This window comes from Bombina bombina, chromosome 1 (genome assembly GCF_027579735.1).
Source record: "Bombina bombina isolate aBomBom1 chromosome 1, aBomBom1.pri, whole genome shotgun sequence".
Taxonomy (NCBI): Eukaryota; Metazoa; Chordata; class Amphibia; order Anura; family Bombinatoridae; genus Bombina; species Bombina bombina.
In genome coordinates this window covers 1,561,402,731-1,561,421,963 of record NC_069499.1, presented here as the reverse complement: position 1 = coordinate 1,561,421,963, position 19,233 = coordinate 1,561,402,731, and the positions used below count along the sequence as shown (strand labels likewise).

The 19,233-nt window shown below is 42.1% G+C and overlaps 1 protein-coding gene across 1 annotated transcript in view; it reads left to right on the top strand.

Annotated features, from left to right (window-relative positions):
- TNRC6C (trinucleotide repeat containing adaptor 6C) overlaps window positions 1-19,233 on the top strand; it is a 1,532,250-nt gene that overhangs the window by 1,374,660 nt on the left and 138,357 nt on the right. The window contains exon 16 of the mRNA XM_053709646.1: window positions 11,719-11,889. Coding sequence (XP_053565621.1) covers window positions 11,719-11,889 — 171 coding nt within the window. The remainder of the gene's footprint in view (window positions 1-11,718; window positions 11,890-19,233) is intronic.

Sequence of the window (19,233 nt, the reverse complement as noted above, 5' to 3'; positions counted from 1 at the left end):
AAATCCGGACCAAGAAACCAGAGATTCTCTTCTCTGGTGACTATCTCGGGTCCATCTGTCCAAGGGTATGACCTTCCGCAGGTCAGATGGGACAATTGTTACAACAGATGCCAGCCTTTTAGGTTGGGATACAGTCTGGAACTCCCTGAAGGCTCAGGGATAGTGGACTCAGGAGGAGACCCTCCTTCTAATGAATATTCTGGAACTGGGAGCGATATTCCATGCTCTTCAGACTTGGCCTCAGTTAGCAACTCTGAGGTACATCATATTTCAGTCGGACAATATCACGACTGTGGCTTACATCAACCATCAAGGGGGAACAGAAGTTCCCTAGCAATGTTAGAAGTCTTAAAATAATTCACTGGACAGAGACTCACTCTTGTCTAAAAGCTATCCCTATCCCAGGTGTTGAGAACTGGGAGGCAGATTTTCTAAGTCGTCAGACTTTTCATCCGGGGGAGTGGGAATTCCCTCCGGAGGGGTTTGCACAAGATCAAGCAGGAGAGTGCTTTGGTGCTTTTGACAGCGCCTGCGTGGCCACGCAGGACCTGGTATGCAGATCTGGTGGACATGTCATCCTTTCCACCACGTTCTCTGCTTCTGATACAGGACCCTCTACCTCAGGGTCTTTTCAACCATCTAAATATAACTAATCTGAGATGGACTGCCTGGAGACAGAACGCTTGATGTTATCAAAGCATGGCTTCTCCGAGTCAGTAATTGATACCTTAATACAGGCATAAAAGCCTGTCTCTAGGAAAATTTAACATAAGATATGGTGTAAATATCTTATTGTTATGAATCCAAGGGTTACTCATGGAGTAAAGTCAGGATTCCCAGGATATTATCTTTTCTCCAAGATGATTTTGAGAAAAGGGTTGTCAGCTAGTTCTTTAAAAGTACAGATTTCTACTCTGTCTATTCTTTTGCACAAGCGTCTGGCAGGTATTCTAGACGTTCAGGCATTTGGTCAGGCTTTGGTTAGAACCAAGCCTGTGGTTAAAAATGTTGCTCCGCCATGGAGCTTAAAGCTGGTTCTTAAGGTTCTTCAAGGAGTTCCATTTGAACCTTTTCATTCCATAGATATCAAACTTCTATCTTGGAAAGTTCCTTTTTGGTAGCTATTTCCTCGGCTCATAGAGTCTCCGAGTTATCTGCGTTGCAATGTGATTCTCCTTATCTGGTTCTCCGTACGGATAAGGTAGTCCTGTGTACCAACCTGGGTTTTTACCTAAGGTGGTATCTAACAAGAATATCACTCAAGAGATTGTTGTTCCATTCTTGTATTTTAATCCTTCTTCAAAGAAGGAACGTCTATTACACAATTTGGACGTGGTTCGTGTTTTAAAGTTTTACTTACAAGCTACTACAGATTTTCATCAAACATTCACCTTGTTTGTTGTCTATTCTGGACAGTGGAGAGGTCAAAGGACTTCAGCAACCTCTCTGTCTTTTTGGTTAAAAAGCATAATTCATTTAGCTTATGAGACTGCTGGACAGCAGCCTCCTGAAGGGATTACAGCTCATTCTACTAGAGCTGTGGTTTTCACTTGGGCCTTTTTTAAATGTGGCTTCTGTTGAACAGATTACAAGACGGAGTCTTGGTCTGCGTTTCATACTTTTTCAAATTTAACAAATTTGATACCTTGCTTCTTCGGAGGCTATTTTTGGGAGAAAGGGTTTTTTACAGGCAGTGGTAACTTCCGTTTAAGTACCTGCCTTGTCCCTCCCATCATCCGTGTACTTTAGCTTTGGTATTGGTATCCCATAAGTAATGGATCATCCGTGGACTGGATACACTTAACAAGAGAAAACATAATTTATGCTTACCTGATAAATTTATTTCTCTTGTAGTGTATCCAGTCCACGGCCCGCCCTGTCACTTTAAGGCAGGTAATTTTTCCATTAAACTACAGTCACCACTGCACCCTATGGTTTTCCTTTCTCTGCATGTTTTCGGTCGAATGACTGGTAATGGCAGTTAGGGGAGGAGCTATATAGCAGCTTTGCTGTGGGTGGACTCTTGCAGCTTCCTGTTGGGAAGGAGAATGTATCCCATAAGTAATGGATGATCCGTGGACTGGATACACTACAAGAGAAATAAATTTATCAGGTAAGCATAAATTATGTTTTCTCTGTTACACTTCCTGTTTTCCGGAGTTGGGAAACAACTGCGTCACAGATATAGCAGCGTTGCGGTTAATGGACCACAATTTACTGAAAAAATAAAGGTTGAGTCCGGTTTATCTATGGAATAGTTCACTCAGTTTGCAGTCAGACAGGTAAGCACCTCAGCTAAGCTGAGGTGTAGAGGTTGTCCGGAGTGTTTTATTAAAGCAGTTACTTTTTTTCTTTTAAATTTTAAAGGAGCAGTAACGTTTTTTGGGGGGCTATATATAAATATCAGTTTGTTTATCTTTTATTTTGTTTATTGGCGAATAAAGATGGACCAAGAGACCCTGCAAGATGTTACATGTTCTTTTTTGTTTTGATGCTAATGTGGAACCACCAATCCATTTCTGTTCTTCATGTATTGAGAGAACTTTACATTATAGGGATAGACTTTTTCCTGAGCCAACATTGTCTAAGGCGGATGCTGTTCAGGAGTCTTCTAACAATGTTCAAGATATGCTGCATCTTTCTCCTCAAGCATCCCAAAATTTAGCGTTCAGACATCCAGTACTCTGCGCTTCCTCTATTACTCCACCTGGAGTTACCTTGCAAGACATTGCTTCCCTAATGTCCTCTGCGGTATCTAAAGCGTTGTCTGCTTTTGCCATGCTCTAGGGAAAGCGCAAGAGAAAATGTAATCAATCAGCGAGTAAGGTTGCTGACACAGTAGTGGCTATTCCGAATGTTCCTTCCCACAAACCTGAGGAGGAAGATACTTCGGTAGCATCTGAGGGTGAAATCTCAGACTCAGACAGTGTAATTCCTTTAGCTGATTCTGAAGTTGTTTCTTTCAGGTTTAAGCTCGAATACCTCCGTTTGTTAATCAAGGAGGTTTTGGCTACCCTGGACTACTCCGACACTACTGTCGTAGTCAATCCTAAGAAGTCTACTAAACTAAACAAGTACTTTGATGTACCTTCCATGGTGGAGGTTTTCCCTGTACCAGATAGAGCTACAGAGATTATTGCTAAGGAATGGGAGAGACCGGGTATCCCTTTTTCTCCATCCCCTATATTTAAGAAGATGTTTTCTATAGCAGACTCTATCAAGGAGTCTTGGCAGACGGTACACAAGGTGGAAGGGGCAATTTCCACGCTAGCCAAGAGGACCACTATTCCCATAGAGGATAGTTGTTCCTTTAAGGATCCTATGGACAAGAAATTAGAGGGGTTACTCAAGAAAATGTATGTACACCAGGGTTTACAATGGCAACCCGCGGTGTGTATTGCTACCGTCACTATGATGTGTTGTCTGATTCTATTCGGACAGACACTCCCCTCAAAGAGATCCAGCATAGGATCAAGGCCCTTAAATTGACCAATTATTTTATTACGGATGCCTCCCTACAGGTTATTAAGCTAGGAGCAAAGATTTCTGGTTTTGCCATATTGGCTCGCAGAGCCTTATGGTTGAAATCCTGGTCTGCGGATGTGTCATCTAAGTCTAAGCTTTTGGCGATCCCTTACAAGGGAAAGACCTTGTTTTGACCGGGCCTGGCTGAGATCATTTCCGACATCACGGGAGGAAAGGGTCATTTCCTCCCCCAGGATAAGAGGAATAAGCAGAAGGGACGTCAGAGTAATTTTCATTCCTTTCGAAACTTCAAGGGAAAGCCTTCCTCTCCTTCTTCCCAGCAGGAACATCCCAAGTCTTCCTGGAGGCCCAACCAGTCTTGGAACAAGGGAAAACAGTCCAAGAAGCCTGCTATTGACTCAAAAGCAGCATGAAGGGCCTTCCCCCGATCCGGGACCAGATCTTGTAGGGGGCAGACTTTCCTTCTTCGCTCAGGCTTGGGTCCGGGATGTTCAAGATCCATGGACGGTGGACATCGTGTCCCAGGGATACAAACTAGAGTTCAAGACTTTTCCTCCCAAAGGCAGGTTTCTCCTTTCAAGATTATCTGTAGACCAGATAAAAAGAGAGGCGTTCTTACACTGTGTTCGAGATCTCTCCGTCCTGGGAGGGATAGTTCCTGTCCCAATGCAGGAACAGGGTCTGGGGTTCTACTCCAATCTGTTTGTGGTTCCCAAAAACGAGGGAACCTTCAGACCAATTTTAGATCTCAAAAGTCTAAACAAATTCCTCAGAGTATCGTCCTTCAAGATGGAAACTATTCGTTCCATTCTTACCTTGGTTCAAGAAGGTCAATTTATGACAACGGTAGATTTATCTGCATGTTCCCATCCACAGGGACCATCACAAGTTTCTGAGGTTTGCATTTCTAGACAAACACTTCCAATATGTGGCTCTTCCATTCGGCCTTGCCACAGCTCCCAGAATTTTTTCACAGGTTCTGGGATCCCTGTTGGCGGTGCCCCGATTGCGGGGCATTGCAGTGGTGCCTTATCTGGATGACATTCTGGTTAAGGCGCCATCCTTTCAACAACCAAAATCCCACACTGAAATGTTGTTATCCTTCCTGCGATCTCACGGATGGAAGGTGAATTTGGAAAATAGTGCCTTAGTTCCAACTACAAGGGTAGTTTTCTTGGGAACAATAATAGATTCCTTATCAATGAAGATTTTTCTGACAGAAGTCAGGAAATCAAAGATTTTCGATTATGGTCTAGCACTTCAGTCCTCTCCTCGGCCATCAGTGACATCATCCCGTTTGCCCGTTTCCATCTCAGACCTCTGCAGTTAAGCATGATCAGGCAATGGAACGGAGATTATGCAGATCTGTCTCCACGATTACAGCTGGAGCAGGAGACAACAGATTCTCTTCTTTGGTGGTTGTCTCAAGATCATCTCTCAGAGGGAACCTGCTTCCGCAGACCCACCTGGGTGATTGTGACAACGGACGCCAGCCTACTGGGATGGGGAGCAGTCTCTAAGGGCTCAGGGAACATGGACTCGGAAGGAGTCTGTTTTACCCATAAACATTCTGGAGCTGAGAGCAATCTTCAATGCTCTTCTGGCCTTATCAGATTCCAGTCAGACAACATAACTTCAGTGGCTTACATCAACCATCAGGGGGGACCTCAGAGTTCCTTGGCCATGGCAGAGGTAGCCAAGATAATTCAGTGGGCGTGGACAATTGGGAGGCTGATTTTCTGAGCAGACAGACCTTTCACCCGGGGGGAGTGGGAACTCCATCCGGAAGTGTTTTCCACCTTGATTCTCAAATTGGGACAGCCGGAACTGGATCTCATGGCATTCCTTAGATATTAAGTTGTTATCTTGGAATGTTTTGTTTCTTGTTGCTATTTCTTCTGCTCGTAGAGTTTCTGAGCTCTCGGCATTACAGTATGAGTCTCCTTACTTTACTTTTCATTCGGATAAGGTAGTTTTGCGTACTAAGTTAGGGTTTCTCCCTAAAGTGGTTTCAGGGAGATTGTTGTTCCTTCCTTGTGTCCTAACCCTTCTTCTCAGAAGGAGCGTCTGCTGCACAATCTGGACGTAGTGCGTGCATTGAAATTCTATTTACAGGCGACTAAGGATTTTCGTCAGTCTTCTGCTCTGTTTGTGATTTTCTCTGGAAAAACGTAAGGGGCAGAAAGCTACGGCTACTTCTCTTTCTTTGTGGCTGAAGAGTATCATTCGCTTGGCTTATGAAACTGCTGGACAGCAGCCTCCTGAGAGAGTTACTGCTCTACGAGGGCTTCTTCTTCCTGGGCAATTAAAAAATGAAGCTTCTGTGAAACAGATTTGCAAGGCTGCAACTTGGTCCTCTCTTCACACTTTTTCAAAATTCTATAAATTTGATATTTTTGCCTCGGCTGAGGCTTCTTTTGGGAGAGAGGTTCTTTAAGCAGTGGTGCCTTCCATTTAGGTTCCCTGTCTTGTCCCTCCCTTATCATCTGTGTCCTTTAGCTTGGGTATTTATTCCCAATAGTAATTAGATGATCCGTGGACTCACCGTATCATTAGAAAGAAAACAAAATTTATGCTTACCTGATAAATTTATTTATTTCTTGACACGGTGAGTCCACGGCCCACCCTGTTTTCTTATGGACAGGGTTTTTGTTATAAAATTCAGACACCTCTGCACCTTGTTGCTTCGGTCGAATGACTGGGGTTGGAGGGAAGGGAGGTGATATTTAACAGCTTTGCTGTGGTGCTCTTTGCCGCCTCCTTCTGGGCAGGAGTGATATTCCCAATAGTAATTAGATGATCCATGGACTCACCGTGTCAAGAAAGAAAGAAATTTATCAGGTAAGCATAAATTTTCTTTTTTTGGTATCCTTTATCCAGTTATGGAGGATACTGATGTTGAGATTGTTCAACTTTCTGATTCAGATTCTTCATCCTGTGACAAATGCGAATTGGCCCTATTGACTCAGGTCAGTCAGTTATGTTCTTTAGGCCGTTCTAGAGCATCTTGTTCCTCGGGCTCAGGGATTTAAGGGACTGCTGAGCCATCCGCCTCGGGGGGGCCTGTCCTCCGGGAGACAAGTTCCCTACCGCTCCATACTACTACTACACATGCGGTTAACCCAGGTTATGTTTTTTCCTCCTCGGAGGGTGGATTGTTCCCCCCGAAGGTTGTGGCACGTTTTAGCTTTTACATGATTTTGGCGCTTGCGCGTCTGCAAAGTCCAGATGTTTATTTGCGATTATGTTCATGCCCGATTGCCTCAGGTCTCTCGGCCACAGGAGGGCATGTGCAGTTCCCTGCGGGTGTAACTGTTCCTGAGTGTTGTGCCTTTAGTTACAGACTGACTCGTCTTTGTGTTCTACTCAGACACATTTTTGAGCTGTTTGGGGACTATACCCTTCTCGGTTATGGGAATCATCAGTCTCATCCTTCTTGTTATCGAGATACTTCCCAGTTTTGTTGGAGGAACAGGGTTTCCGTGAGGCAGGTCTTGCGGATCTTTCTGTTCTTCTTGGGCATTAACCCTCGGGTTGCCTGTCATTTTATTTTATTTGGTTAGGATGAATTTTATTTTTATTTTTCATACTATGTTTCCTGTGGGAACTTTCTCTGGGATCGATACTGTTTGCTTCTACGGAAGTTGTTCGGGACATGTTAGTCCCATGTTTGTCTGTTTTTTCTTCCTCCCTCTCTGAGGGCGGATTTAGCCAGCTTGACATTTATGACCCTGGTTGCAGGCTGGTCCTGCTTGGGTTCAGATCTTCTGCCTTGCGGCTTATTCAGACACGTGGCGCCTATTATACCTTGCTGGTCAGGTTGGGGTGCCGAGTGCTTTTTAAAATTATTTATGTTTCTTGTTATTTGTTTTACAAGTTTCAGCTAAACATTCTTAAGAGGACTTGCGGATCCGTGCAGCTCTCGGGATTCTTTCGCTCCTAAATAGCCATCTCTCTGTTGACTGGGTCAGTGAATTTTGCTGCGTCACTCTCTGTTGCTTCCGATACCCTCGGAACCTAGAGTATTCTAGTGGTGGGAAAATTAGAGGGTGTAGCACCTCTTTTCCGCAGGTCGGGGCGGTGTGTCTTTAGGAAATTGTCCTTTTTGTACTTGTTCCTTTAGTGGCTCTCTTCTTCATTTAGACCTCCTTGGACTTGTCAGTTTCTCCTTGTGGATGGGTCACCTTCGGGGGACTTGGATTCCCTTCGGGAGTTAGTTGTTCCTTTTTCGAGACAGACAGTGAGGACTTTTTGGGCTCTGGTTAGGGGTCCTTCCCTGGTGTTGGGAATGCTCTGCATCTCCTTCTTGGGATAGAAGAGGTCCTAGTGGTTTTCCACTCATAGGGTTCGGGTATTGCCATCCAGGTGGCATCCAAGCCCATGTTTTACTGTCCTCTGATTTCGAATCTGAGGTGATGTGGAGGCTTGATGTCGCTCTGTTTGGGTGACTTGTCCTCACTGTTCCCCTTGTGTATGGAGCTTGTGGCTAGCTAGACAGCTAGCTCAGCATACTAATGCTCTGTGGCTACTCTGTACTGTAGCAAACCGAGGGTTGCTAGTTTGATCCCCGGCGATATCTATTCAGCCTTCCTCCTTTCGAGGTTGATAAAATGAGCAGCGCCTTGTGTCCTTTAAGGGGGATTAGCCGTCTGTTAGCTCTAGTGTCCTTTTATGGCCTTGGTTCTTTGGAGTGTTGGGCTGCTGCAAGGGATGGTCTCTTCCCTTTGGGTCGGGACATGCAAGGGCTTCTTGCTCTTGTTATCCGGGCTATTCTGGATTTTTCCTTGGGATGTCTGTTTTTTTATATCAGACGAGGGTTTTATGTTCCTGGAAGATTGTTTAATCTAAGCATTTGTGGGGCCTGGGCTTCTTGTCCTGAACTTCCGGTTGTCAAGGGTTTTACTCTGCATTTTCTCTTTGTGGATCCCGCTGTGGGATGTTACCGGACCTTATGATCCTAGGACTGGCCTGGGGTTTCCAGTTTCCGGAGTACTTGGGCTTAGCCCTTGTTCTGGCTGTTCTGTTTTACAACTTGGCCAGATTTACTGAGAGCCAGAGCTTCTTGGGGCTTGTCTTGTGCCAGACGATACAGTTCCCTTGAGACAGCCAACTATTGTGACCTGATGGTGGGCTTTCCTGCCTAGCAAGCTGAAGGTTTGCGGTTGCTCAGTTGTCACTCTTGCGTCTGGTATGTGTGCTAGCACAATGGTGTTGTAAGGGGTTCTTTCCATGTTTGTCAGTGACGTGGCCTTGTGTTCTCTCGGTTCTTCCTAAGACTTCCTGTCTTATATGCAGGTGTTTATCAACGCTCTCCTCTTCAGGGGGCTCGTTGTCCTCCTTACGGAGGTGTGGTTCCTTTTTTAGGGGCCTCTCTTGTGTTCGGGAGGTTGAAACAGATTTTTTATCTGGTTTTGGGATTGGGCTGCTCTTTGAGGTGTTCCTTTCCATCTGCCTGGAGTGTGTCCTCTGCCTTGGAGGTTGGGCAATCTGCTAGTTTGTTCAGCCACTTTTTCCTTACGGAGAGTGTTTTCTCCGTATCTTCCTACGGATGGCAGCGTGTTACTGGACTCAGATGTTTATCTTCTGAGTTTGCTACTTGTAATTTTTCTGTTTGCTCAGTCTCTGAGTTCTGACGTTTTGAGGACTTTGTCTTCAGCTGTTCTTTCAGTGCTGTTGCACGATATTTGGGAGATGTTTCTTCTCCTTGGTGATGCTCGGTTGCTCCTTGTGGATTGGGCGTCGTCTCCCCTTGTGATCCATTCGGGTCTCTGTGGACTTGGCCTTCTTTTGAAGGGGGCTTTTCCGTTATTGGATTTTGCTGTACCTTTTGGGTACCCCTTTGGTTCACCCTTGTCCTCTCCCTTTCGGGGATTTTGGTACTGTACTATTAAGGGTTGTGTGGGGGGCGACAATTCTCCTGGAGGAGTGTTGGCTCAGTGAGTCTGCTTTGCGATCTCTACAGGGAGTGCAGAATTATTAGGCAAGTTGTATTTTTGAGGATTAATTTTATTATCGAACAACAACCATGTTCTCAATGAACCCAAAAAACTAATTAATATCAAAGCTGAATAGTTTTGGAAGTAGTTTTTAGTTTGTTTTTAGTTATAGCTATTTTAGGGGGATATCTGTGTGTGCAGGTGACTATTACTGTGCATAATTATTAGGCAACTTAACAAAAAAACAAATATATACCCATTTCAATTATTTATTTTTACCAGTGAAACCAATATAACATCTCAACATTCACAAATATACATTTCTGACATTCAAAAACAAAACAAAAAAAAATCAGTGACCAATATAGCCACCTTTCTTTGCAAGGACACTCAAAAGCCTGCCATCCATGGATTCTGTGAGTGTTTTGATCTGTTCACCATCAACATTGCGTGCAGCAGCAACCACAGCCTCCCAGACACTGTTCAGAGAGGTGTACTGTTTTCCCTCCTTGTAAATCTCACATTTGATGATGGACCACAGGTTCTCAATGGGGTTCAGATCAGGTGAACAAGGAGGCCATGTCATTAGATTTTCTTCTTTTATACCCTTTCTTGCCAGCCACGCTGTGGAGTACTTGGACGCGTGTGATGGAGCATTGTCCTGCATGAAAATCATGTTTTTCTTGAAGGATGCAGACTTCTTCCTGTACCACTGCTTGAAGAAGGTGTCTTCCAGAAACTGGCAGTAGGACTGGGAGTTGAGCTTGACTCCATCCTCAACCCGAAAAGGCCCCACAAGCTCATCTTTGTTGATACCAGCCCAAACCAGTACTCCACCTTGCTGGCGTCTGAGTCGGACTGGAGCTCTCTGCCCTTTACCAATCCAGCCACGGGCCCATCCATCTGGCCCATCAAGACTCACTCTCATTTCATCAGTCCATAAAACCTTAGAAAAATCAGTCTTGAGATATTTCTTGGCCCAGTCTTGACGTTTCAGCTTGTGTGTCTTGTTCAGTGGTGGTTGTCTTTCAGCCTTTCTTACCTTGGCCATGTCTCTGAGTATTGCACACCTTGTACTTTTGGGCACTCCAGTGATGTTGCAGCTCTGAAATATGGCCAAACTGGTGGCAAGCGGCATCTTGGCAGCTGCACGCTTGACTTTTCTCAGTTCATGGGCAGTTATTTTGCTCCTTGGTTTTTCCACACGCTTCTTGCGACCCTGTTGTCTATTTTGAATGAAATGCTTGATTGTTCGATAATCACGCTTCAGAAGCTTTGCAATTTTAAGAGTGCTGCATCCCTCTGCAAGATATCTCACTATTTTTGACTTTTCTGAGCCTGTCAAGTCCTTCTTTTGACCCATTTTGCCAAAGGAAAGGAAGTTGCCTAATAATTATGCACACCTGATATAGGGTGTTGATGTCATTAGACCACACCCCTTCTCATTACAGAGATGCACATCACCTAATATGCTTAATTGGTAGTAGGCTTTCGAGCCTATACAGCTTGGAGTAAGACAACATGCATAAAGAGGATGATGTGGTCAAAATACTCATTTGCCTAATAATTCTGCACTCCCTGTAGTTAGGCCTATGGACTATCTGCGGGTCCATGTCCTTGGGGCCTTTTCCGTCTAGTGTTTTTGCCTGGCTCCGACAAAGCGGGGGTTGTTTTTTTTCAGGCCTGGTGCCCTCAGAATGGGCTGCCTATTGTACCCTCCCGTTTTTGCATTCAGTGTCCTCTATAGCTTGGGTATTGTTTTCCCAAAAGTATTGAATGCAGCTGTGGACTCTTTCCATTTATGAAGAAAAACTTAAATTATGCTTACCTTATAATTTTCTTTTCTTCAGATGGAAAGAGTCCACAGCTCCCCACCCGTATTTGTTCTTTGGGGTGTCTCTTATTTTTATTCTTCTTGCACCTTTTCACCCTGGTATTTCTTCTATTGTTCCTTGTTCCTCGGCAGAATGACTGGGGGATGAGGGAAGTGGGAGGAATATTTAAGCCTTTGGCTGGGGTGTATTTGCCTCCTCCTGGTGGCCAAGTTCTTATTTCCCAAAAGTAATGAATGCAGCTGTGGACTCTTTTCATCTGAAGAAAAGAAAATTATCAGGTAAGCATAATTTAAGTTTTTATTAGATAGTGTTATTATGATTGTAACTGTACATAGGGTGATATAGGGAATAGTACAGTAATTTGCAATTTCAGCCTGGAGCTTGTTACATCTAAAGTGCATAGGTAAAAAGCCCTATTCTGAGGGACACACTTAATATATTTAACTTCTCCCATCATGCAGTTGCTGGAATAAATCCCACTATGAATGTAAACAGCATGGATGTGCCTGGTGGTTTGTCAGTGAAAGATACAACCCAGTCCCAGTCTCGCCTTCTTCAGTGGACTCACCCCAACTCAATGGACAGCTTGTCTAATGCAGCTCCTCCACTTGACCCCAACCCTGGGAAGCCTAGTAAGTGTCTAAACTGGAAGTTTGCTTAGCATACACAGACAATGTCATACATGAAGAATGCTTATGTTGTCTCTATAAAGCAAATGCTGTTGGAGGTCTGCTGAATATTATTTTATTGCAAAACTGTTTTATAGAGCTGCATCATATTTTAGCATAATATGAACAGTTGAGTTGTGATATATAGGAGATAGGGAATATAGAGTTAAACTGACCTTTTCTCAAGGCTGGTTCAACTGGAAATAAAAGTAACATTCGGCCAGATTACGAGTCTTGCGTTATGAGGGGTGCGGTGCTAACGTGTAGTTTATTCTCACCACTCACTTTACCTGCAGCACTGGTATTACAGGTTTTTACAAACCTGGCGTTAACAGGCAAGAAGTGAGCGTAGAGCAAAATTGTGCTCCATACCGCACTCCAATACCAGCGCTGCTTAAGTCAGCGGTGAGCTGGTTGTACGTGCTTGTGCACGATTTCCCCATAGACATCAATAGGGAGAGCCGGCTGAGAAAAAGTCTAACACCTGCAAAAAAGCAGCATAAATCTCAGTAACGCAGCCCCATTGATTCCTATGGGGAAACACATTTATGTTTACACCTAACATGAACCCAGAGTCTAAACACCCCTAATCTTACACTTATTAACCCCTAATCTGCCGCCCCAACATCGCCGACACCTACATTATACTTATTAACCCCTAATCTGCCGCCCCCGACATCGCCGCCACCTACATTATACTTATGAACCCCTAATCTGCTGCCCCCAACATCGCCGACACCTACATTATATTTATTAACCCCTAATCTCCCTCCCCCAATGTCGCCGCCACCTACCTACATTTATTAGCCCCTAATCTGCCACCCCCAACGTTGCCGCCACTATTCTAAATTTATTAACCCCTAACACCCCCTAACTTAAATATAATTTAAATAAATATAAATAAATATTACTATCATTAACTAAATAATTCCTATTTAAAACTAAGTACAGGTAGCCCTCAGTTTACGCTGGGGTTAGGTTCCAGAAGGAATGGTTGTAAATCGAAACCGTTGTAAATTGAAACCCAGTTTATAATGTAAGTCAATGGTAAGTGAGAGAGATAGGTTCCAGGCCCCTCTCAAAATTGTCATAAATAACACCTAATACATTATTTTAAAAGCTTTGAAATGAAGACTTTAAATGCTAGACAGCATTATAAACCTAATAAAATAATCACACAACACAGACTTAACTTGCATTTTTCTGCAAACAGTTCTTTCTATGCATTCCAATCTGGACTGAGTTTTAGACAGGAAGATCTTGTTCTTTTGAAATCTGCTCGATAGCTCAGGTCTGGTTAAACTGATTAATTTCAGCTTGCTTGGCTTTGCTGCAACACAAGCGGACAGCTCCACCTACTGGCTATTTTAATAAATGCACTGCTTCTCAATGCTTTTCAATAGCAGTCACATGACTGGAAAAAAAGGTTGTTATTCTGAAACGGTGTAAATTGAACCGTTGTAAAACGAGGGCCACCTGTACTTACCTATAAAATAAACCCTTAGCTAGCTACAATATAACTAATAGTTACATTGTAGCTAGCTTAGGGTTTATTTTTATTTAACAGGCAAGTTAGTATTTATTTTAACTAGGTAGAATTACTAAATAGTTATTAACTATTTAATAACTACCTAGCTAAAATAAATACAAATTTACCTGTAAAATAAAACTTAACCTAAGTTACACTAACATCTAACACTACACTACATTTAAATAAATTCCCTACATTATATACAATTAAATAAATTAAATAACATTAGCTAAATTACAAAAAAAAACAACACTACATTACAGAATATAAAAAACAAATTACAAGATCTTTAATCTAATTACACCTAATCTAATAGCCCTATCAAAATAAAAAAAGCCCACCCAAAATAAAAATAAAAACGCTAGCCTAAACTAAACTACCAATAGCCCTTAAAAGGGTCTTTTGCAGGGCATTGCCCCAAAGAATACAGCTCTTTTACCTGTAAAAAAAATACACACAACCCCCCCAACAGTAAAACCCACCACCCATCAACCAACCCCCCAAATAAAAGAATAACTAAAAAAAAACTAAGCTCCCCATTGCCCTGAAAAGGGCATTTGGATGGGCATTTAGCTCTATTGCTGCCCAAAGCCCTAACCTAAAAATAAACCCACCCAATACACCCTTAAAAAATCCTAACACTAACCCCCGAAGATTCACTTACTGGGAGAAGTCTTCATCCAAGCGGCAAGATGTCTTCATCCAAGCTGGCAGAAGTGGTCCTCCAGACAGGCAGAAGTCTTCACCCAGACGGCATCTTCTATCTTCATCCTTCGGCTCCATCTTCAAGACATCCGGCGCGGAGCATCCTCTTCAATCGACGGCTTCTTCGGAATGAATGTTTCTTTAAGTGACGTCATCCAAGATGGCGTCCCTTAGATTCCGATTGGCTGATAGAATTCTATAAGCCAATCGGAATTATGGTAGAAAAAATCCTATTGGCTGATGCAATCAGCCAATAGGATTGAGCTGGGATTCTATTGGCTGTTCCAATCAGCCAATAGAATGCAAGTTCAATCCTATTGGCTGATTGGATCAGCCAATACGATTAAAGTTCAATCCTATTGGCTGATTGCATCAGCCAATAGGATTGTTTCTACCTTAATTCCGATTGGCTGATAGAATTCTATCAGCCCATCGGAATCTAAAGGACGCTATCTTGGATGACGTCACTTAAAGGTACATTCATTCCGAAGAAGTCGCCGATTGAAGAGGATGATCCGCGCCGGATGTCTTGAAGATGGAGCTGCTCTGCGTCGGAAGCATGAAGATAGAAGATGCCGTCTGGATGAAGACTTCTGCCTGTCAGGAGGACCACTTCTGCCGGCTTCGTTGAGGACATTTTGACGCTTGGATGAAGACTTCTCCCGGTAAATGAATCTTCAGGGGTTAGTGTTTTTTTAAGGGTGTATTGGGTGGATTTATTTTTTAGGTTAGGGCTTTGGGCAGCAATAGAGCTAAATGCCCTTTTAAGGGCAATGCCCATCCAAATACCCTTTTCAGGGCAATGGGGAGCTTAGGTTTTTTTAGTTAGGCTTTTATTTGTGGGGTTGGTTGTGTGGGTGGTGGGTTTTACTGTTGGGGGGGTTGTGTGTATTTTTTTTACAGGTAAAAGAGCTGATTTATTTTGGGCAATGCCCAGCAAAAGGCCCTTTTAAGGGCTTTTGTTAGTTTAGGCTAGGGTTTTTTTTTATTTTGGGTGGGCTTTTTTATTTTGATAGGGCTTTTAGATTAGGTGTAATTAGTTTAAAGATCTTGAAATTTGTTTTTATTTTCTGTAATTTAGTGGGGGGGGGTGTAATTTAGCTAATTTTATTTAATTGTATTTAATGTAGGGAATTTATTTAATTGTAGTGTAGTGTTAGGTGTTAGTGTAACTTAGGTTAGGTTTTATTTTACAGGTAAATTTGTATTTATTTTAGCTAGGTAGTTATTAAATAGTTAATAACTATTTAGTAATTATTCTACCTAGTTAAAATAAATACAAACTTGCCTGTAAAATAAAAATAAACCCTAAGCTAGATACAATGTAACTATAATTTATATTGTAGCTAGCTTAGGGTTTATTTTATAGGTAAGTATTTAGTTTTAAATAGGAATAATTTAGGTAATGATAGTAATTTGTATTTAGATTTATTTAAATTATATTTAAGTTAGGGGGTGTTAGGGTTAGACTAAGGTTTAGGGGTTAATAAATTTGGAATAGTGGTGGGAACGTTGGGGACAGCAGATTAGGGGTTATTAAATGTAGGTAGGTGGCGGCGATGTTGGGGGCAGCAGATTAGGAGTTAATAAATACAATGTAGGTGGCGGCGATGTCCGGAGTGTAAGATATGGGGTTAATAAGTATAATGTAGGTGGCGGCGATGTTGGGGGCAGCAGATTAGGGGTTAATAATATTTAACTAATGTTTGCGAGAAGGGAATGCGACGGTTTAGGGGTTAATATGTTTATTATAGTGGCAGCGATGTCCGGAGCGCCAGATTAGGGGTTAGGGGTTGATAGGTAGTTTATGGGTGATAGTGTACTTTTTAACACTTTAGTTATGAGTTTTATGCTACAGCGTTGTAGTGTAAAACTCATAGCTACTGACTTTAGAATGCGTTACGAATCTTGACGGTATAGCGTGTACCTCTCACTTTTTGGCCTCCCAGGACAAACTCGTAATACCAGCGCTATGGAAGTCCCATAGAAAAAAGGCTTTACGAAATTTACGTAAGTCGGTTTGCAATAAGGCCAAAAAAGTGTGTGGTACACCTATACCTGCAAGACTCGTAATAGCACCGGTCGTAAAAAAGCAGCGTTAGGACCTGTTAACACTGCTTTTTTTACCTTAATGCACAACTCGTAATCTAGCCGATAGTATTTGTGTTGTTTTTTTTTCTTTTTCTTTTTAGCATGTGACTCTCCATCACATCCAGGGACCTGAATAATAATTACATCCAGGGACATCACATCCAGGGACCTGAATAATAATTAAAAGTAAATTAAAGGGACAGTCAAGTCCAAAACAAACTTTCATTATTCAAATAGGGCATGTAATTTTAAACAACTTTCCAATTTACTTTTATCACCAATTTTGCTTTGTTCTCTTGGTATTCTTAGTTGAAAGCTAAACCTAGGGAGGTTCATATGCTAATTTATTAGACCTTGAAGGCCGCCTCTGCATTTTGACAGTTTTCATCACTAGAGGGCGTTAGTTCATGTGTTTCATATAGATAACATTGATCTCATGCGCATGAATTTATCGAGGAGTAAGCACTGATTGGCTAAAATGCAAGTCTGTCAAAATTACTGAAATAAGGGGGCAGTCTGCAGAGGCTTAGATACAAGGTAATTACATAGGTAAAATGTGTATTAATATAACTTTGTTAATTATGCAAAACTGGGGAATGGGTAATTAAGGGATTATCTATCTTTAAAAACAACAAAAAAATCTGGTGTTGACTGTCCCTTTAAAAGAAGCAGAATTATGGCCATTAACCCATAATAGCCCAAAATAATATGGAACATTCTAAGACTGTAATTGTATCAGGACTGGGTTGCTGGACAGAGGGTAAAAGTAGAAGAGAGTAACACTTAATACCAAGATATTGGAACACTCTCACCATTAACCTCTCCCACTTATGTTATTGCCCACAGGAATAAACCAGAAGGATACTCTCATATTACATGACAAAATGGCTGAAGATAGGTCTGTAAATGTTTAGGGGATAGCTGATTTCTTAGAGGTGTAAACCTGAAATGACTTCTAGGAATTTCTACCTAATCAAAATAAACACATGAATATGACACCCTGAAAGTGTGAGAGAACAATCTTTCTTTTACAAGATCCTTACATGTGGGATAATACTGCAGTTCACTAAGAGGAGGCAAAAACACATCTACATTACAGAGCTTTAAGCTCTCTCCCACTATCCCAGAGTGCCTTAGTCAATTTATTTCTAATGACATGGTGAATCCACGGATCATCATCAATTACTGTTGGGAATATCACTCCTGGCCAGCAAGAGGAGGCAAAGAGCACCACAGCAAAGCTGTTAAGTATCACTTCCCTTCCCATAACCTCCAGTCATTCTCTTTGCCTCTAGTGCAAGGAGGAGGTGAAGTAATTAGGTGTCCTGATTAGTATTCTTCTATCAAGATTTTTTTTTTTTTTTATGTCAGGGCAGGATTGCTTTTATCTTCCATCACAATTTGGCTGTACTCCACGTTAGTCTCTTCAGCAGGGCTGTGGTAGCTTTAAAGCAATTAGGAACTTGTAAAGTGGACTTTGCTGCGTTTTCCTAACATGTTGCTGCCCTGGTATAGAAAGCCTGAGTAAGTTTACTCTGTCTTTCTCTTTACACAGGTCTCTGTGAGGAGTGGCATCCTCTCATACTTTGTAAGTCGTCTGACTGCCGGACGGCTAGAATGCAGGTAAGTGCCTTTGTTCTTCTGGGGCTAGAAGGCTGCCACTGATGGGGTTAAGGATAAGATTATCCTGTATTTTATTTAGGACACAAACCCCTTAGAAAGGGTGTTTCTGGCAGCGTGCAGGCACTATATGTTTTATGATAGTGGGGACTTAAGGGTTAATCTCCTGCAAGGCAAGGAGTCAACCAATTTTTGACACTCAGTATTTATGTATATTCAGTTAAGCTAGTAGGGCGCTTTTGCAAACGAACCGGCACCATTATTATGAGGAGAATACAATGGCATCAAGCCGTCAACTTACTTGCATTCGCCGGCACCTATACGCTCGCCTAAGATCGCCTAACATCGCTGCTGCGGACCTGAATATGTTCTCCAAAATTACCAAAAAAGCTGTCAAAAAGCCACGCACCAAGTACAGGGCGATGAACAGCAGACTGTTGTTAACTAACAGTCATCGATCTTGCTGCTCTTCGGCTTTTTCCCAGCTTTATTGGTACCCTGTCACTAAACACCCACACTATACTGTACTGTTTACCCCTATACCGCCGCTCCCGGAGCCCACCGCAACTCTAATAAATGTATTAACCCCTAAACCGCCGCTCATGGACCCGCCACAACTAAATAAAGTGTTTAACCCCTAAACCGCCACTCACAGAGCCCACCGCCACCTACATTATACTTATTAACCCCTAATCTGCCGCCCCCTACACCGCCGCCACCTACATTATACTTATTAACCCCTAATCTGCCGCCACCTACATTATACTTATTAACCCCTAATCTGCCGCCCCTACACCGCCGCCACCTACATTATATTTATTAACCCCTAATCTGCCCCCCCTACACCGCCGCCACTATATTAAATTTAATAACCCCTAAACCTAAGTCTAACCCTAACACCCCCTAACTTAAATATAATTTAAATACATCTAAATAAATATTCCTATCATTAAATAAATTATTCCTATTTAAAACTAAATACTTACCTATAAAATAAACCCTAAGATAGCTACAATATAACTAATAGTTACATTATAGACTCTTAGGGTTTATTTTTATTTTACAGGCAAGTTTGTATTTATTTTAACTAGGTACAATAGTTATTAAATAGTTATTAACTATTTAATAACTTCCTAGTTAAAAATAAATACAAATATACCTGTAAAATAAAACCTAACCTAAGTTACAATTACACCTAACACTACACTATAATTAAATAAATTCCCTAAACTAAATACAATTAAATAAAATTATATAAAGTACAAAATCAAACAAACACTAAATTACAGAAAATAATAAACAAATTACAAGATTTTTAAACTAATTACACCTAATCTAATCCCCCTAACAAAATAAAAAAA